The sequence below is a fragment of the Stegodyphus dumicola genome, chromosome X1, assembly GCF_044657685.1.
Source record: "Stegodyphus dumicola isolate Sdum_Otavi_A_Nest chromosome X1, ASM4465768v1".
Taxonomy (NCBI): Eukaryota; Metazoa; Arthropoda; class Arachnida; order Araneae; family Eresidae; genus Stegodyphus; species Stegodyphus dumicola.
Window position 1 is genome coordinate 229223689 of NC_140780.1, and position 22483 is coordinate 229246171.

Below are 22483 nucleotides of genomic sequence, written 5' to 3' on the forward strand. Positions count from 1 at the left end.
CTCATTACGTTTTTACCTTTGTTTTACTCTAATTATTAAATATTTTTATACAACTGAAAAATTAAGAGGGCGTGACGTAGGCTACTTAAACAATTAAAGTTTTCTCGTTTGTTTAAATTATAAAAGTTTATTGTTAATGCCTTCCTGCAAAATACGATTTTAAAATCTGAACCAAATTAAGTGTCGTTTTATTCCATTTCAATAACTGTGTTATATATACGACATTTTAATTGGACGAATTTTTACTCTTCATAAATTTCTTGCTGATGTTGACCGGCAATTTTATTTTTGACGAGTAAGAATGGACATTGATAGAAGAGGACCATAAAATCTACTTTTGTTAACTTCAGATTAAGCATCTTCAGGTAAGTTTGTGGAGGTATTTCATTCATCATTCATCACTGAAAGGTTCAGGATTAAAAAACATTTAAATAAGAAAATTTTAAAATTTGACACCTTGTTTGAATTTAAAAAAATGTTTGATACATATAAGTTTTACAAATCTTTCTTCTCAGTCATTTCTTTTGAATTCATCCAATTGCAAAATTTATAAAATTAGTTAATTCACTTTCCCTAAGTATATGAAATTTTAATGGAAACATGCGATGTTAAATGCAGAAGTTTACAAAAGACAGAAGCACAAACTTTTGTTCATGCGGTGGCGATGCATTCTTGTAAATGACGCCCTGAAAAAGCGTAATTAATCCGAATAATTCAGACCTGATTTACGAAGGAGCGATCAACAAGAACTTCTGTAATAATGGGAAAGAGCTCAGGTCTCCAAGCCGACAAATTTAATTCGACTTTGAAGCAAATCATCTAATTCTTACTTTCGGCGGTGTTGTGATTCTGTGACAACAGTGTGATTGTGCGTACAGCAGCGTAAATTCAATGCTTGTGCTTTATATTCAAATCTGCATTTAAAAAATTTTTCTGTAAGTATCCGCTATTCCGAAAGAGAAATAACAGCATTTCAATACAAACAGACTGAATGATGGTATTTTATTTTTTGGCTTCCCCACGTTTGGTATTGACTATAAAATTAACGCGGTCAGATTGTAGAGACATTACGTATTTTTTTGAAGCAGGAGAGATGAAAACTTAGCAACGCCCTCTCCAGGAATCGAACCACGGACCTCTGAAATACGCGCCCAGCGTGCAGACCATTACACTACAAAGGCATGCTAAGAAGGCGGGAGAAATACCTTATAAGATATCTGATCGGTTAAAAGCCACTGCCATTTCCCTTCGAGGTTGAAACGAAACACTCCCGCGAATTGCTCCCCTTTTTTCTCTCGAAGGCAAAGCTACTTTAGAAAATGACGGAACCGCAGCGGTATGAAATTGTGACATTCTATAGGGCGTCTCAAAATGTCGTTGCCAAACTTAACATGCCGGTCTGTCATACCATGACAAACAATATTTGCATAGGAACTTGTGTCAGAAAATACGAACGGCGACCTCTAGAGGGCAATATTCGCAGGCCTATGGGAGAGTGGGAAATGTGATCATTTCAGGCGAGGACGCTGCAGGAGAAGGATAAATCGGTTTAGTAACTCAGTTCTTTAGGGACGTTTTGTGGAAAGAATTTTACCGGATCTGTTTTTTGACGTTCCAGCAGCTACACGTTTAAACATCTGGTTTCAGCATGATGGAACGCCTGCACATTTTAACAGCATTGTATGAGAATACCTCCATAGGACATATCTTGATCTCTGGATTAGCAGAAGCGGACAAGTCGCATGGCCACCGCGATCTCCCGACCTGACCCCCTGAATTTATGCCTGTCAAGATACATGAAATCCATGGTGTGCGAAGGGATCGTAACATCGGCTATGGATCTCGTCGCCAGGATCGTGTCCGTGACACACCTGCCCGTTTTGAACGGGTACGCGATTCCATGCGTCGACGTTGTGAAGCATGCAATTTGGCGAATTGAAGGAATTTTAAACATCTTCTATGATTTAAATATATTATTTAAATAAATGTCATATTAATACCTTATTCGACGCCCTTTCTTTCTTCCTCTCTACGCTTGCGAACAAACCAGCATGTTAAGTTTGGCAACGACCTTTTGAGACCCTTGTATATAAAAAATAATTTTATATGAAAAATTTCATTTTTTCTTAAGGTAAAGCCTTCAAAGTTTATACTATACGTACAAGAAGAATAAAAGGAACAATTATACAGAGGATTCGAATCCTGTGTATAAATCCTCTGTATTCGAATCATCACCGGGATTCGAATTTCAGACCTCCCGAATACGCTTTGAGCGTGCTTCAAGTTACTCCAAGAGGAAGTACTTTATAACAACTTCATCCAAATCTAAGACTCATAAAATATTTTGTTCACACATGCATATAATTACTTATTCTTTGTAAGAATAATGAACCGTAAAACGCTTGAGCAGCGATTTAAGAAAAAAAAAAAAAAAAACAGCTTAATTTGTATTTACTAACAAATGCCGCTAATTAAAATTGTTATTTTATTATTTGAAATTTTATTGGCTCTTTGTTATGAATTTGATTCACCCTTATAAACGAAATTTGATAAAACAAGAGTAAAAATATATTTATATTTGTTAAAACATATTACACTAAGAGTACTTTTGGACTGATTACAAAATCAGTAATAATACACACAGTAATAGATACTACGAAAAATATGGCATGGATATGCATCCGTTGTTTTATCTAGGTATCTAGGGAAATGTTTAACTTTTAATTATTTTATGCCATTTAATATGAAGAATGTAGATCATTCTAACCAAATGTTAAAAAGAAAAATTCCTGAAAGCTATGAACTTATACCTGTCATCAGTAGTTTTAAGACGAAACTCTCTTTATGTGTAAAATTAATATAATAATTATTAAAAGCGTAACGTAACGTCTCCATGGCGTCAAAAACTAAGGCTTAAGTGGATGTGGTTTCGTAAAACATTTGAAGTAATACGATTTTTATAAGTATTTACTTTTCTCAGATTCAGAACTATATGAATCATTCTGAACTAAAATTTACGTATAGATTCTTAAACTTCTAACTATTTCCACATTATTTGTTTTTCAATTTGAAGGAATTGCATAAATCTTCGTTAAACAAGAGAAGGAAGTAAAAACTTAAAGCATAAGTTCATTTTAATTTATTTAATCTGCTTCATATTTATATTAAACTGAAGTTACTTATTTTTAAATTATTAAATAATTACTTTTGTACCATTTCACTAAAACATTTAAAGGTTCTGTTATAAGGATATATAAAGCTCTAAAACACTGCATTATTAATTTTCTATTTTAAATAAATTTGACTAATCATTCGTTTTTTTCATCACGTAATGTTATCATCGAGATATTTGTACAATAAACTGTACATTCTCAAACTGCTGTACGTAAAATGCATATTCTTATAGCACGAGGCAAGGTATAATTTTCTGTAATGTCGTCTACAGTTTTTTATCATGCTCAAAAAGTAACCATTACTTTTATATCGAATTATTCCTGAGTTTTCGAAATCTTCATAATGTGAAATCATATCTTCTCTAGATATCCTTCACATTAAAAAATGTTCTTTTGTCTATCTTAAAGAAATTCCAATCTGCATTTTAAATATAATTCCTAACTATGTATTTACTCTAATGATACTCAGTAACATGATATTTGTATTAAATTACAATCTCTATTTACAATAATTTTGAACCAGATGAGATATGAATTAAAAGCCTCGAAAACATTCTAATGAAAATTTCTAATCATTTTCTAGGATTTTTTTATAATGACATAAAAATAAACATTGACAGATTCTCCCAACACAGTTATAATAACTTGCTTATAACTTACATTCCTTGAAAGTGACTTGAGAAAAATACTGGGCTTCGTAACTCGGGATTCTTTAGAAAGGAAATCCTTAGCTGCAAATGGCAGGTGCTTCTATAGTTTAAATGGAAATAAATATATTTAGTTGAGATTTATCTATGTTTAAAATGTTTGTAAAGCAGGGAAAAGGAAGTTTACCTCACAAAATACATTTTACTTTAAGTTCCACAAATATCAATATGTTTATCTATGATAAAAATGATTACTCTTTTTTCTCAGCAGAAACTATTTTCATCGCGTGACTAAATTTTGCAGCACTTATTTGCTTCCAAAGATATAATCAACCGCCAAAGTAAAATGAAACATAAAAGGGCTCTATAAACATTTTTATAGTTTTTGTCATCGACAACAGTTAGATGGAAGTGTTAAGAGTATTTCCATTTAGATAGTTTTTACTTTTCGTTTGTTATAATGATATTTTTTTCATTGTTCTTTTTTGCAAAGAAATGACAACTGTCGTTACACCTGTCAGCTATCATGTTTCACACCACTGAGAACAAAACAGAGTACTACAATAAATGCTGTCAAATCTATGTAGATCGAAGAAATGTATCGAAAGTTAAACATTACTTGAATAATTTATTTGTTGAAACATCAAGTAAAAAAGTTCTTATCATGTATGCAAATCTACCTGAAAGACAAATATGTAACTACTTTGCAAAGATGTAAAGTACTTCTCTATCAAGGTACGGGCTTTCCTGGGCCTTAAATGTTAGATATTTTCTATGCAACTTTTCTTTTTGTTTACATTTGAGAAGCAAATTTGAGTTAATACTTAATATTAATTCCTGTGCTAACAGAACGCTTATATCTCATGTTATGTATTCATGGCAACAAAAATAGTTGCATTAACGACTTTTGTTGTCGTTTATTATTATAGGAAGAAAAAACATTCTAAGCAATTGAAATGACATGAAAACTACACATCGTTCAGGTCGAAGGAAATAAATTCTCTTCAGAAGTAAAATAAAGTCACCGATAAGTAGTTTAATGTTACATGTTCATTATAAGCTTTCCATTTTTAGATGAAAGCAAAAGACAGTTTCACTGTACTTTTTTAACTTAAGACGTTGATTCACTGGTCAGATTTCAACATAGACAGTTTTACACACTGCCAATCAATCCTTCTCATCATCTTTCAATACTGATTTGAAATACTCACTATAAGAAGAGAGAATATGAATTAGACGTAGAGAGGAAAATATTAGTTATTTACGAGTTTTGCTTAAGGTCAGATTTCGTTGAAAGCAATTTTTAGTATTAGTATATTATACAGTTATCCGAAGTAGCTCAAAATTTTAATAAAACTCTTTTATTTAATATTTGAAACTTTAAACAGTGAAAAAACTATGCAAGATTCGAGAATTCAAAATCTGAGCCTTAAAACGAGTTGTTAACTCAATGGAAATCCTAAGTAAGTTCAGTGAGGTCATTGAAAATGTTTGACGTATTATATATTCATAGAACGTGCCTGCTCTTCAAGGTCCTTAACAAGTCGATAAATAAAAACTGGGTGTTCACCGTAGAACTCTTTCAGAAAATGGAAATACCAAGACATTGTTTCTTATTCCACTTTAATTTAACTTCAGGTCTCATTTATTTTCACTTTAACTTATTCCTTTTATATACTGCGCACATAGGATATTGAACTATTTGTGATTTAATTATTTCGATCATTGCTCAGGTGATAACATTTCTTCTGCTGGTTGTGCATTGGGGGCTTCGTATTCCTTAGGCTGAATCAAAAAATTTTGTTACATATTTAAATAACCATTCCTATTAACAATAAATTATTGAAATTTCGCAAAATTTACTCCTTTTTTAACTGATACGTTTCTTAGGAGGGATACTGAGCAATTCCCCTTTACGCTACCTTTCACAAAAAATATTACAGGATATCCAGCTTGATGCAATTTAATTAACTTGTTCAAACTGTTATCTAAGCAATTATGATTTAGCGTGATATCACGCGTGTTCTTGCCGATTTTATACAAAGTAACTCTGGTTTCCAAATGAGCCACATAAAACTAAAGAAGTTTAAAGGTATTATTTCTTTAGCACGTGAAATGTTTTATCAGTTGTAAGGTTCCTTTATGTTTATTAACCTGTTATTTTATGCTTTGGATATTTACTGTCACTTTTCCCTTTCTTTCTCTCACAGAATGCAAATTAAGTGGTTGCTAGAGAAAATAAGATTTGTAGTCTTCAGCTTTGCATTATAATTACCGATAGTGAATACCACGCCAGTTAAGTTTTGAGCTAACTTCGCATTAACTGGTCTGTCTAGCATTTAGATACTAATTTATTTGAATTTAACTTTTACATTTGAATTTACTTCTACTTTAAGTTAGAAGTAGCTGGCTGAGTTGTAAACATAGCGTGTCTTCTATTCTTATTTAGTTTTAAATAAAGAGTCTTTTACACCCTTCTCAGACGAATTATCGCTAAGTCTAAAATAACAACTTTAAATTTAGCGATAATTCGTATAACATCAATCAAGAATTTGGTCATTATTGAATCCCTAGCTACAAAATTCGCTACTGTTTCAAAATGCACCAGATATTATAGAGTCGTAATTCAAACCTTATCAGAATCGTAGCTGCTAATGGAACAACTTGTCATAGATAAACCAAATTATTGCCAAGCACATTATTTTTAAAACTGTTTGACCTATTCCTATTACATTATTCTTATACTCGATTGAATATCTGAAAATTTTCAAACTTCTCCACTCTTCGTGAATCTGAAACTGTATATGTCAAGTTAAACCTCGGTATAATGCTAAAATTGACTTTCCTTATAGTTTATTTTATAGTCAACAATTTGAACCAAGCATTTTACTTTAGTGATTCTTGTTCATTGATTACAATTGTTCAGCACTTTATTTTAAGGCTTCAGAATTGATTTCTTATTCCCTTTATGTTTCATGGGAGAGATGCTTAGACGAGATTGTACAGCGATTACGTCATCGATTCGTCCGTATTATGAGGTTCATTATTTCTGTGTGCGTCATCTCATTACAAAGCGAGTCAGTAATGGAAGCCAACTTTTGTATCTTCCTTTGTTTCCTATGAAAGCATCGGTCAAGGTTTTTATTACCTGATTATTTTACCCTCCCTAATCATGCAGCCCTGCTTGGTTTCCCTCCCTACTTGGCGTTTATAAAGAGAGCTGAATCCGCGGAAAGAGCTGCGGTTTAAAGGAAAATATGAGTTGAAAGATTTAAATGGCAGTTTGGCATAATGATATATATATTTTGTAGAATTTGTTGAGATGAAACTCGTAAGAGAAACAAAGCAGGATGATGTTTCTCAATTAATTGCACATATTAAGTGCTTTTATTAAAAGCGTAGTACTATTAAATTAAGAAAATTTAACATATGAGACGGAGGCTGTGAACTATCTTCTTTAATGATGAAGAGCAAAATTAATGCGCTTTCCATGCACGTAGGATTGTAGCAATCTGCTGCTCTCGCAGTTAAAGCTGTCAGTAGTTGCGAAATTCCATTTATATATAAATTGAGAAGTCGGAAATATAACATTAATTAAATATATTTTAAAACTGTGAACAGTTTTAGAAAAGGTTTAATATGAAAGTATGTTTAAATATGTAAACATCATCTCTTATCTTAAAAAAGCTGAAATTTTCTTTTCGATATATGTATACCAAATATTTAATTTGAGATTCAAGTTTTAACTACAGCAGCGAAAGAAATCGTTATTGCCTTTAAGAAAACTCATTAGACGTATGCCCTTTAAACCGTATAGAACATTTTTAAAGCAATTAATTTTCCTTCAACAGTAAAATTTGCAAATTAGTACTTCTATATATATGAGAATATTTATACCATAAATATGATTCGCCCTTTTACTTTCGATTTGTTCTCTGTGTTTAGTCGAAAGTGAGCGTGCTGAAGAATGAAATTAATAAACACAGAAACCATCTTATGTAAACTGAATTCTGCTGATACGCTTTGCGTGTAATAACGTAAATCTATTTCAAAGTGATGGTTACGTGCTAATCGCCAGAGTAACAAAAAAATGGCAACTAATTTTATCTCTGAAAGTTACTAACATAGCTATGTCGCTTTTAGAGCAGGTAATGGAAAATAGAAACAAATACGAATACAACTCAAAATACAAATATGAAGGTCATTTAAAAAATAATGCACGCTAGTTTTTTTTAAATCTCTAAAAAAGTTTAATTTTATTTCAGTCAGTTTCTCATTACAGTTCTTTTATGTATCTCGCTTACTTCTCAACAGCTGCCATCCGGTGTCTCGGAGAGATTGATTCACATTCCTTGTAGGGTGCTACATTTAATTATTCGTGGGAGGGCTTGGGTAACCTTTGTAGAAATTTCTTTCAAGGAAGGAAACCACTTTCGCTGATGAAGACACTTTCCATGTGTGAGAAACAAATCGCATATTTGGTTGATCATTGTAAGATTTTTTTTCAATCCGTGAAGTAAAACTTCTCATTCGTAATTGGACTGTAGATCTTTCACAACTTTCTTTCGTACTGGTGGGCCCTAGCGCTAAAAATGAATCGTTCTTCCCTTAAAACGTCAGGTCATTTTTGTGCACAGTTTTCACAACCACTCATAGTAACATGTTGCTATCATAATGCTTCCTCATAAACTCACACCTTTCGTAGTTATTCCATGGCAGTCTTAAGCACAAGTCGTTATTTTGTAAGATCTGTCTCTTCTTTTCCACACAACCTAAACTAGATCCTCTAAATGAACCTGGTGCACAGGCGTGAAGTAAATGACAGCACAGAAGAAGGGTGAAATAAACTCTTTATTAAATCCAACTAAGAACAGGAAGGCACGATCTTCGTGCTTTACTATAACACCGACAACTTGAGGTGGAACTTAAAAGTTATAACATAAATCAGTTGAAGACTAAATAGAATAGTGCTGGATTAGCACGTTAAGTTACGGCTAGCTTAGGTTGGCTGAACACACCTAACAGGCGTGACAAGTATCCGAAATGGCCAAGGGGAGTATTAGCGTAACAGCAAGATCAGCAACGAAACGGGCGCTGGCTAGAGAAAAAACGCTCAGAATAAACTCCAAGATTCACCCGTTTAAATACTCACTTCATTTAACTTTAAATTTACATCCTGGCAAGAAAATGCGAGGGGAAGTTGAGGAGTTCAGGAAAGATAACAAAAATTCGAATATGTTAATTATAACTAAACGAAATCCTACAATTTATATAAGATTGTGCATATCGAAATTTTGGGTTGAGGGGAGACTGATGTTTCTCTCTACTGGAATGGTAGTGATTCAATTCTTTTCCAACCCCTTTTTCGTCCCTAACTCACTTTTCGTTGATATCGATTATGAGGCAGAAATTTTCAAGTCATCGTCAAATCATCGTTTCAGTTACCGTGCATCAAGCAGTGAGAGATCTATTCAGCACAAACTTTTCTTTTTACAAAGTTCCTGTCAAAGTACACTAAACTGATACTAGTGAAATCTTAGCAATTTGTGACATGTCCTTGCGATCTTAAAGCTCGCCTTAAATGTTACATGTCCTTCCTTTACAGATGTTTCTCCTCTTCCTACGTTCATCTTCTACGGTCATTGAACACTCAACACATCCTTCAAGAAAATGTACAGCCCAATGGGGAATTAGTGTGCAGTTTCGCCTCGTTATCTTTTTCTGATGAAGTACAATCTTTGATCTTCACTCGCAGTACTCCAAACCCATGCAGACTCCATTTCATACTCTCATCACTTCAAATACACTAGAGAATTCTAGTGTACGCGTGTTTTTGCTTTAAAGCTTATACAGCAAATAAGTATTATAAGTAAATTATTCAAGTATATAACACCTATGCAACTATTAAGGATTATCAAGAATTAACATAACGTTTGTCATATGAATGCCAAGCCACTCTATGAAAACTGGAAGATTTATGTAGTAATTCAGGGCGTATGGCATCACTAAAGTGCTATGAAACCATGCGATTTTTGCTAATTGCTATTATTGACAGAACTAAAATTTGTATCTATGCAGCTTTGTGAATTTACTGCTACTTCCCGTTTTAAAATTTACTGCTGCTTTCCGTTAATCTATCGGGAAATGCGCATATGTTAATATAATGTGTCTGTTAAAATTGTTTTATAATGAAACACAATAATTTACATAGACTTTAACAAAAGTTGAGAATTAGCGATCCTGCGATTGCAGCTCATAGCAGCAAGCGCATTCAATCTTCAACACTAGTCTCTGGTGTTCTCCTGTGCATCATTCATTGCTTTGGTTAAAATTTTTATGATCAATAAGTAGGCTTGCAGAAGCTTAAGTCAAATAATAGCTGTTGTGTTATCAAAAATTATGAGTAGAGTGAAAAAATTCAGAGTCAACTTAAAAACAGATTGGCTTAAAATACCCATGTTTGAGAATTGACTAGAAGGAATGAAAATAGATAAAAGCTTATACCAAATTATGCAAATCTTAAATGAGGACACATAAAATTGATTTAACGAAGCACAATACTTCTTTAAAACATCAACAAAATTTTATATTTGAAAACGGTAGTTGTCTTAAAGAATGTTCACTTTGTTTGTTCTATAATGTATTTTATTTAAAACGCTCTTTGATTTTTTTTAAATGAAAACAAAAATTAGAACAATTGATATCTAAACAAGTCTAGTCTAACAAAACTAGTCTAAACAAATCAGAATCAAAATTTTTAAAGCGGAGACATAAATGTCTGTTAATAATTGAAATACTTATTTCATTGTAAAACTAAAATATTACCTTACTGATTAAAAAAAAAATTAACTCCTCGACTCAAAAGGATTCTAGCAGTTAAAATGTGCAAAAGCACCTAACAACAGATATAAACAGATTAACTGAAAGATAACAACCTAAATTAACTGAGAATTAATTAAACGAAGAAATGGATATTCAAACAATGGAAAATTATATATGATTTTAAGGTTTTTTTCAGAATTAATCTCTTCTGTTCAGTAATTAAGAATCTGTATGTATGTTTTTATGTTCCTCTCACTGTGGTAAAATGACGGCATCTACAGCCATCAAATTTTGAACACACATCCCTTTATCCAAAGATTTGCACTTCTAATCACGAATTTAGAAACTATTTTTGCTTTATTTAATATTTCATATAAATTTAATGAATTTTATGTTAATAAACTCAGTAATTTGAAAGTGAGCAGTGGAAACATCTGTTCGAAATAAAACATTTTCATCTTCAGCGCTTCAGACTATTGTTATTCGTCAAACTGCAAGATATATTTCAGTTTCAATCAACATACTCGGGTATTTAAAAGCAAAACGTTGCCCCTGCCTGAAATAAAATACCTTTATCTTCCACGCGCGAGCGAGTTGCCATTCAATAAATTATACGATATTATTCTTTCAAATTTAATCTCTCTGTTATTGAGTAACAAACCAAGCAATTTAAAAGCGATAAACCAATTTTTTAAGAATAAGTTTTCAACTTTTTAATCTAATTGGTTAGGTTAGGTTATTTAATTACGGCAAAGCCTCAAGGGCTGTCTTCCTAAGGGGAGGAATGCCTTCGTGGAGGACTTTCTAAGGGAAACTGGCTCGTATACACGTTACACATGGGGAAAACCACGAAAACGCCCATGCAGCCAGCCCGTTCGCGGGACTCGAACCTCGGACCGAACCACCAGTGTTCAGCGACTTTACCGCTCGGCCGCTGGTGGGCCGATTCGAACCTCGGACCGAAGTACCAGTGTTCAGCGACTTTACCGCTCAGCCGCTCGTGGGCTAATCTAATTGATTTAAATAAAAATGCATGCAAATCGTGAGATATCTAATTAGAAATATTAAATATTTTTATGAAATTACGTTAGTTGGACCTCGTAAGGATTATGTTAATTTTTATGAACAGTTAAATTTTTGAGTTAAAGTTCCTTTCCTGTCGGCCCACCAGCGGCCGAGCGGTAAAGTCGCTGAACACTGGTAGTTCGGTACGAGGTTCGAATCCCGCGAACGGGCTGGCTGCAAGGGCGTTTTCGGGGTTTTCCCCATGTGTAAGCCAGTTTTTCTTAGAAAGTTCTCCACGAAGGCATCCATCCCCTTAGGCAGATAACCCTCGAAGCTTTACCATAATCACACACACACACACCTTTCCTGTCGATTCTTAACTTCAACTTAACACTTCCGGCCAGAACGTAGTTTTAGAATCACGTCTGAGTACATAATGAGGAAGAGCGGTATTTAACCACGAAGTTCTTTGGTCTTAGAGAGAGATACCAGGTAATCTGGCTGTGCGCGTCCGTCTTTTTAGGCTAGTGTCTCGTAAGGTATTATTACGCTCGGCCTTACTTTAAGCCCTTGATAGCTTCGCAGTCAATTAGCGTTAAGGGGCCAACTCTGTGCGAATTTTGATAGCTTCGGCTATATCTCCTTTAGTTAAGATTAGGTTAGTATTATTCTTAGTCTCTTACATTCAAGCCGAAGTGTCGGCTTTAATGTACACTCCAAGATGGAGTTTTGTTAAATCTTAGTTGAAATAATAAAGGATTACTAATTCAGAAGTCAAACAACAAAAATCAGCGTTATATTTTCAAATTTTGAAAATATAACGCTGATTTTTGTTGTTTGACTTCTGAATTAGTATTTATTCGGTGTGTTATTGTGTCTTAATAAAGGATTAGTTTACCCTTCTATCTTGTTGTTTCCTGTCACACGAACTCAAGCGATTATTCACTTTTCAGTTCTTAATTTCTTCACTTCCAACAGTAACTTAGAATTACAAAGTGAGGAACTCTACAGACTCATTACAATCGTTGCATATTTTTAATTTTTCATGCTAACTAGGTATATTAGGCGTCCGAGTAGGTAATATAGTGTGTAATAAAACTATCAAGAACATAATTGTAGTCCGTAAATTACAGAATCCGAGGGAGCTGAATTTAAAGATGATGGCAGAGGTTATATGAATCTCGTACTAATGACGTCAAACAATCACGTGATCACTGACTTCATGCGCTACGTTTTGATCTTTTTTGATACTCCTCGTGCTACTTCAACTCAAAAATTTATGGCAACACTGCACAACCAGATCCGAAACGCAGCTTTTCGAGCATCAATTCAGTCCAGTTCGAGGATGAATGACTGCACCTATTCCTATACAGTGGTTAACAGGTAATGTCCCACATTCATCGTCAACTAAATTTATCTAAATTTTAAATAATAATAACCAATTTAAGTACATTTTCCACATTACAGTATAAAATTTAAAAGTACAAGTTTTGAAACATATTTTGCACGAAAGAAGAATGAAAAAAAAATAAAAACAAAATGCGAAGGTTCTTATTAAACTTCTAACTGAAGTTTGAATGCAAGGGTACAACTCGTGCTACAGCTAAACCTCTACTTGAGGCGATGTAAATTAAGCAATATCAGATTCTTAAATTTAAACGTTGATAAAGTTGTCTAAGACTACACAGTGAATTACTAACCTACAACTGAGTCAAATAATTTACCGGCTAGTTTGTTGGCTGTGAGAGAATGCAAAGCCAATAAATATATAGAGCTGGCGGAATCTAACAACGCTACCCGAGTACCAGAAACACTCTCTCTACTAAGATCTTAAAGCTCTCACCTTAAATACACTAAAAACTACTTTGTATTCTGGTGAGGAATATAGTAAAAATCAAAATTATAATAATTGGTTAGTTAACATAAGAACCTTAAAAATGATATTTCATAATATAGGACCAGCATAAGATCCTTGAGGACAGCCTTTTTATGCCCTATTTTTACATTCCATTTTTATGTCTGATAAATTGTTCAAGGTCTTCCAACTAGTTCCTGATAAACTCAAGTAAATTTAATGGGCAGTGTGCTTCTTTGTTAGACAAATAGTTTTATATCGAAAGAAATGACATAAGAATAATATACAAGAGAACGCAAACTTTACTCCAGCTTACTTTTACCTCAGCTGGTTCTCTTGGAGATGGTGCTTATCAGCCTGTTTAAATTCTGCCAGTGATTCTAATTTTGTTCGCAATTCTGGATGAATGAACCTATGTTTAAAGCAAAGGGCAACAAAAGTACAGTCCAAGGAGTGAAGTCAGCCATGCGACTAATGCAGTCTGTTTTGATTATATTACTATTAAGTTGAAGGGAGCAGTGCATGTGCTGTTCTTTTGGTTTTGGTATAAAAACAGAGCTGTCCTTTTGTGGATTCTCGCAATACTACGCTGTTGCAAACATACTTTTGTACTCATTTGAAAATAGATGCATGGCAACAAACTATTACACATATACAAAGAAAATAATATTGTATAACATATAGTACAGTTCATAACGTAAGCACTTGAAAAATATTGGGCAGTGCCAAAATACTGGTGCACCAGTACAAGAGGTGTAATACAATTATAGTATTAGTACAATATTATGATAGACTTGTGAGGAGTTATTTATTTATTATGGCTAAAAGTTAACTTTTATTAAAGTAAATTTCCTGTCGCTCTTCTTTTCACTCACGCTTTCCTGCCAGTTCTTATGTTCGAGTTTATTCAAATTAAGGTGAAAAGAAGTGCTATTTAAGCGAACGTTTCGGAAATTGATTTTGGAGCGTGTTATGCCTGCTTAAAAGACATGTTGTTCCCTTGACTTTATAAGGTATTTCTCCCGCCTTCTTGGCATGCCTTCGTGGTGTGGTGGTCTGCACACTGGGCCGGTATTCCAGAGGTTCGTGGTTCGATTCCTGGCGAAGGCGTTTGCTCGTTTTTCATCTTGCCTGCTTCCATTTGCAACCTATTGTCTACAACTTAATAGTGATTTGATTCTGTGGCGTTGAATGCTTCTAGCCATAAAGCTTGTCCCGCCGAGTTCTACGAGCCAGAGCCTTCCTGCTCATTTAAACTATCCTGTGAGCCGTTAGATTACTTGAATTACATTTTATTTTAGGTTCAACATTACTTGTTTGATGTAAGCCAGAGGTGTTGACTTATGCAAACTCAAGTGGGGTCAACTGTGTATTCTTTGTGATCGAATAAAAGGGTCATTTACACTCGTCTTCTGATTTTGTCTGTTTGCTCAGAGGATAATTCCACTGCACTCTTCTAGAGCTCGTTATTTTATGTTGCCAAAGAATACGGGACTCTATTATATTCTAGTACTAGAGCAGTTTACAAATCTGTTATACATATATTAATACTGTTACGCAGAATTAACAGTGGAGATAGAAGTTCAAACAGTACTAAAAACAGTACTTGAAAAGACATCTAGTATGCTGATATACCACTGTCTACTTCCCCCTAGGTATGGCAAGATGCCGTCTAGCTATTTAGTCTATGAGATAAGATCTGTTTCAGTGTATTTCTATATTATTTGCATTATGTACAAACCACAGAATTCTTCATTCTTCATCTAATAGGTAAACACTCGTGACCAGCAAGGTACATGTTTATATTAGATATCCCACTCCTTCAGTAGTCTATACTTGAAAGTTTCTTAGAAGAATTAACTGATGTTAGAGCGAGAAGATACTTTCTCCATACACTCTGAAGTTCGATGGATTTCAGAATGATATTACTAAGGCATCCGCTCTAAAGCCCAAACATATACCATAATTTTATTAATGCCATATAAAAACTGTGGGGCATTAAAGACCGTCACGAAGGTGATATAGGTAATTCAAACACCACTACAATAACAGCAATCGCTTTCGTCTTTTGAATAAACGCCTGTGCTGGATATCAATAAAAATAACATGTTGAAAGTTTTGAGTTAAAATGTTTACCAATTTCTGAGCCATCATTCAAAAAATTCGAATAATGAGAATTAAGATCTGAGTTTTGGAACTTCAAAGTTTTTTTGAGCTTTTCGCGATGTGAGTATTCGAATGTCCCAATCTTGGAAAAAACTTAAGTTACAGTTCGGTAAACTATTTCAAGACTAGGTATCATCTCAGTATTCTGGTTTTCTTGTTAATTCTGGGAGGAAAATTAATTTTTTATGCAAATTTTTGGTAAATCTGATTGCTTCTAGGGACCATTATACTTTTTTTTAACAAGGAAGCATGTAAAATCAACTGCTTTCTCTCTGGGATTCTAACCTCAAATCTTTCGCTTGTTAGTTGGATGTGCTAACCATTTAAGCTACGAGAGTCCGAACAAATTATGCAGAAATAATTTCTTACATTCTCAGCCACTTAAAGGTGACTGGGAAGAAGTAGACGACCAAGTCGACAAATTCCCATAAGGTTACAAGTTATTGTCTATCATATTTTTAGTTCGAGAGCCACTATAACGACCATCAGCTTTTCAGAGCAGAAAACATAAACTAAGCCCTCGCCGGGGTTCAAATGACAACACATTCAAATTCTTCACTAGCTTGTTTTAAAATAAATTTTCTTTCTTGAATAGTAGTTTCCCTGTAGTGCATACTGTCCCGTCACTTATTTTATCACTTCCAGAGGAATGCATATGAGTTAAAAATCACTGGATTTGTTTTTCAAGTTATTGCTTTATTTGTTCTTCAGATGAAAAGCCTTTTACAAAATTGCGCTAGTAACGATCTTTTCGTCTTCGTTCGATTTCAGTTTACTCTGCTAAGATTTGGTTCATTTGTTTATGGCAAAATACTGGAGAGTTATTTGGCTAAGGAAAGAAATGCCTTCCTGGATTACTCAATTTAATGGCTAAGGTTATTACTCCATTTAATTACTCTATTTTATGGCTAAGACCAATAAACAATTATAAAACAGGAGGGGGGGGGAAGAATACCCGAGAAAATGCTTCCGTCTGAAAAAAGAGCGTTCTGTTGCATAGCAGCATAGCTTCAAATTCGTATATTGCGGAAATATATTTACCTGAATACAGAGTAGGAGAAAGTTTGCTTAGATTGACACATATTAATTACATAAAAAATCTGAAATTTTTTAAGCTTTGGGTAGGATCCCAGTTTCAATTACTATTAAACCTAAGACTGAACTTATTATTTCAGTAGTCTATTATTATTAAACGTACTGCTTAGACAGTGTGGCAAAAGTTTCTTGAAAAGGTGAAGAAAGGAAAGTTACACATTTTTTCATCATCATCCATACGAAACTACAATTTTCGACTTATTCGATGCTAAATTTTCAAATGCTAAATTTGGTAGGGACTTATAAGCAGGCATTTTGATAAATAAAATTGCTTAGAAAATCCTCCACAAAGCATCCATTTCCTCAGGCAGATAGCCTTAGTGTGCTTTATCGTAATAAAATAAACCAAACCAAATAAAATTACAGAAAGAAAGAAACTTAATTATCATATCATAGAGAATAACTACATTGTTTAACGCTAATAATTCATATATTTAATATACCATAAGGTTCTCATTCTCAGAAGTACTGCAAGACAAAATAAATATTTACCTACAATTTCATTTTTAATATTTATTCCTAAAATGGGAAAAGGGTCATATATTCAAGGGGTCTTACTTCCGAGTAAATACGGCAAATTAAGAAATGTTACTTGAAAACCAAATACCAAAGAAGAAAATTTGCAAGAATTCCATTATTTTTATTTTTGTCATTACTGCAAGATTTATTAAGAGACACGATCTACTAAATGAATTCAATTTTTTGTTCTAGTTTTCTTCGGTCTATCATAATCCTGTAGCTTATCAAAGAACATCAGACCATACAGGTGATAATTTCATTTTTCAAGGGATTCTGCAAAATAGACACTCAAGCACGTTCGCAACAGTATTCTACCTCTCTAACATGGTCTGTTATAGAAAAGTCAGAAATAAGTGCACACGTTTTAAGCTCTCTAAATTCAACATTTCTAATTCCTTTATAAATGACTTTCTAAGCTCTGTTTCCTGTTGTTCTGTAAACCTTTTACTACCATACATATGCTTTTCCTTTCGGATGCAAGTTAGCAATCGATTAATTTAAAGGAAAATAAAAAATTAAACTTACTGGGCGTTTAATATATTCCGCTGAAAATAATTATGAAAACAAGTAGTCTCGAATAATACGGGTACTAGAGGCTGAAAGGAGGAATCAGCTTTATCTTTTCTGCAAATGCTTTTATATTCACTTATTGTTTTTTTATTATTTTTTAGTCTCTGTGTAGGATTTCACTCCGAAATTAAGTTAAATTCTAAACTCCTACTAAGATAGTCAAGCGAGTTACTGCCTAGTCTGTTTAAATAAAACTGATGCAGAAGAAGGCTTGAAGAACCTTCTTATTTAAAACTTTAAAGTGAACGTATTCACGGCTTATGCTTACAATTTATATTTGCGTAGCTTACGGGATGTCAGATAACAGAAATGTGATCTTAAAAATTAACTTATATTGATGCTGGAGACTACATTACAAAGCTTTGTAAGCGTTGAGTATAATATAACTGAATACGCGATTTGACATCGATTAGCAAAACGGTTAACACTGGATAACGTCATTCGCAGAGCTAAACCGGAGAATAGTACTACGGTCATCGTCTCTGCCAAAAGCTGTGCGCTTAACTTTCGAGAACTCTGTCTTAAATACAAACATAAATGAGAGCTAATGAAATGAAGAAATGACAGTGTAGTTCAAAATCATAAGGTATTAACATAATTAGTTAATTAACATAAAACATCTACGCCTCTAATAGAATATTTTATTGAAAAAGAATTATTGGCTGCACTTAATTTGTATAATTCGTTGAACTAAAGATCAAATATTCACCTGAATGCATGCATTTTAATATCATAATAGAACTTCAGAATTGGCAGAGACACTGTTAGACCTTCCTTTTCTAATTTACTATATTAGCTAGCAGTCTATACAAACATACACCAAAAGCTTCAAGACACTACCATAATTCATCTTCAACACTTTAAATGAGTTTGAAATGCTAAATTTTGTTTCAGTCTAATGCTGACTGAAATAACAGAATTGAAAGTCCTTTCAGTCAACAATTTACTGCAACACGATTTTCATTGGTACGTTTAGTTTACTGACAAGAAAATTATTACATTTAGTCTTTCTTCACATTAAATTGGGCATGAAATTCTCATGTGAGTGTTAAACAGGGAAGGAGAAAAACGAATATTTTTGTCTATTGCTTCAAAAGGCCACCAGAATTGTTGACATAATAAACATAAGATTCTTCTCAGAAATTAAATAAATGAACAAAAAGTTATTTCCTGTGCCCCTTATTTATTTAGATATTGAGAAAAATTAAATCGTCGCATTTGCAGCATTATTTTCATTATTTTTGGTTGTTTCATTATATACACCGATGACTGTCAAATTTTATGACTATAGGAGCAGCATGCTAGAATTCAGGAATAATTAACACTTTCTAAGAGCTGAATTAATTTAAATTAATTTCAAAGCGGTAAAGCAACTTTTAAACAGAAACAAGTTTGAAGCAAACTAGCAAAGATTTCCCAACTTTTATATGATTAGCATGTTCATGTGTTATTTATAAATAAATAATTCTCTTGCTGCCATGCAGGAACGTATGCTGAGCGATATATAAAGTTTAAACTTTTTTTATGATCTCTCTCTCTCTCTCTTTTTTAAATTAGAAAATTAAGCATTTGCGGAGTCATTAGATTTATTGAAGCAGGAAACATGAAAAATGTGTAATGTCCTCGCTGAGATTCGAACTTCGGACCTCCCAATTAACTAGCGGAACGTGCTTCTAATTACACAGTGATGGCACGCCTTAATAAAAGGAGAAAATAACTGACAAATTTTATCATTTCCAACTTTAAAAGTCTAAAAATACAGTCCTTAAGTTTCAGTCCATAAATCGAGACTGGCACTTAACCGTTAACTTAACCGTTAACAATCACCTAAAAGTAATCTAAAAAGGTATATCGAAAGAACTTTTCAGTTTCTTTGAATGGGCTTGGAGAAAACACTTACCAGATAAAACTGAGAAGTATTATGATAACATGGGCTGGATTAATTCATGGATAAACTCTTTAAATATTCCAAGCATTTCTAGAATACTCAGGAAAGTTATAGAAAATTTTTAAATCTTGCATATATATCATAGGCGCATTTGTGGCTTTCCCCATGTGTAGTGTGTATACGCGCCATTTACCTTAGAAAATCATCTACGACGGTATCCCTCCGCTTAGGGAGATAGCCATAGTGTGCTTTTTCATAATAAACTAAACCGAACCAAATTTTAATTGTGTAATTAGTACTAAACTATAACCATGTAAAATTTATTGTCTTAAATCTCTCACTTTCTTTTCCGGATAATAACTGAAGTAAACTTTTTTAAGTTTTTCCATTTCCTTTCATTAGATCACTTAAATCTTTGTTCATAAATTTTGCAAATGCTAATCATCGATCATGAAGCCCGGTGGCGCAGTGGCTAGCGCATCACATAACATCACAACAGGTCCGAGGTTAGATTCCCGGGCTGGGCAAGGTCGACTCAGCCTTTCATCCCTTGATTTCCATCACTTGAGTCGACAAAATAAGTGCCACTTGGGGACTGAACACTGGGGGTCCTGCGACCAAGCTGACCACTTGTTCAGGGCATATGCTTACGCACCCCGGGTACCACGGTCAAGAAAGGAGATTTCGGGCATTTCAGGCCTTGGCCCATTAGGGCGGTTACGCCACTGAGTTTAGTTTAGTTTTTAATCACCGATCATTTAAATCCTAAATTATTTTTGGAGTAAAGTAAAATTATTTTCAACTTCTCACAAATATGTTCTTTCGTTTTGAATATGGTAAGACACGTTAGAATTGTCTAATTAAGAGAAAAAAATGTCTTTGTGGAAGGAAAATGGCTCGTATTCACGTAACACATACAAAAAATTACGAAAACACTGATAAACCAACTCTTCTGCCTGGATTTGAACCTGGACCTAATACTAGTGCTTAGCCGTATTATCTATTCGCTACTTTTGGGCACTCTACGCAATAAAACCCGATTAAATCACAGAATAATTGCAAAACTCTTCCCCATGCTACACTTCCCTTTTCCCTCAAAACGATCGCGTCGCTATTTATTCCGAATCACTATCTCCAGAAGCTTCTCCAGCGATCAACATATCAAGAATTTGGTGATCAAGCTCTCTTTATTCGCCGTCTAAATTTTGTAATTTAATATGTGTATCCCTTAAAGTATCATTATCAAATTCCTTTTTTTCTCAAATTCTGTTTTTCCCCCAAAGGCGCAATTTGCCCAGAAGGACTATTAATTTCATTTTGGCATTTTGCGTTGATTCACATTTCATGTACGTATGTTTCTTGCTTTGTGATAAAACAACGGTAACTAGAGCGATCAAATTTTGAATAACGGCGTTCCCACCCGAATATGGGCATCTAGAAGCCCAGATTCGGAATCTGGAATTTGTTTTATTATCTACTTCATATTTTGTAAAACTTCAGCGAATTTTTTATTAACAAGCTCAATGATTTCAAGGCGAGCAGTGGCAACACTGTACGAAAAAAAAAAACATTTTTATCTCCAGCGCGCAAGGCTGTGTATCGGAAATTCTAAAGATATGCTTATTTTAAAATTATTTTACGATATTGCTGTTGAGTTGATTTTTATGGTAAGTGCGAAGAACATGATATTTAATAAATAAAGGTAAAACACAAAACATTAATAAAACGCCCCTTTGGGAGTAATGTAAAATCTGAAAGCTTTCAGATTTGCTTTTTTTAAAAATAGTAGCTGTTCTAGCAAAAGAAGACCTTAAACCGGTACGTTTAACTTTTAAATCTTCCGATTCTAAAAGACGCTATATAAAAACTCTACTTCTACAAAAAATGTGCCATTAATTTATACACTAAATAAGTAACTGAATTTAAAACAGGTATCCTGTCGCAGACGCCATTTTCTATCTACATAAAAACTGAAATTGCCTACCTAAAATATATGGACTTGGCTTAAAATACATTTATCAACTCCATCCACAGAAAATGGTTCTTATAACACCACATACCAGGCTATGAAGATTTTGAGATATAATTGTAACTCTCTCTCTCTCTCTCTCTATATATATATATCATAAATATCATATATTATCAAAAGTGGCCTTTATTTAGTAACAGCAGCATCAGAACTGAACAAAGGCAATTTGAGTGAAACAATTGTATTAGCAGATGAATCTAATTTCTCGCTACAGGAGTCTCATCGTAGCATGCGGCTTTGTATGTGATAACATGATGCCATGTACCCTTCCTGTGAAGATATTTTTGTTTTAATGTTTTATTTTTATTTGGCTGTGTGATAGTGTGGTGGCTGACTCAAGATTTCTTTCCATTTCTTAATGTGACTTTAGAGGATCGTGAAAGTTCTGAGCTAATCTAATATAATAGCTGAATACCGGCATACTTATATACCCTTCATAAGAAGCGTTTGCTTTCAATAAGCAATGGGTTACACCACTAGACCACTATCACCTAAGCAGGAATGTAAACGCATTTAATTAGGTTTTAAAGTATGAAGTTTCATTCAAAATCTACGAATATAAGCAATGCTGAATTTCTTTGAAATGCCATTGAGGAATGCAACACATCCATGAGATTGAGATTCTAAACAGTCTCTCAATCCCAGATTTTTGGAATTCCTTCGACAACCCTCCTGTGCAGTAGAGGCTTTGATGTTTGACGAAAGTTATTAGAG

At 33.6% G+C, this 22483-nt stretch overlaps 1 protein-coding gene across 4 annotated transcripts in view; it reads right to left on the reverse strand.

Annotated features, from left to right (window-relative positions):
* The window catches only part of LOC118183438 (glutamate receptor-like), a 111556-nt gene that overhangs the window by 60918 nt on the left and 28155 nt on the right, over window positions 1-22483 (reverse strand). For all 4 annotated transcript variants that reach the window (XM_085806990.1, XM_085806989.1, XM_085806991.1 and 1 more), the window contains exon 2: window positions 3834-3923. In XM_085806990.1, coding sequence (XP_085663116.1) covers window positions 3834-3835 — 2 coding nt within the window. In that variant the 5' untranslated portion in view covers window positions 3836-3923. The remainder of the gene's footprint in view (window positions 1-3833; window positions 3924-22483) is intronic.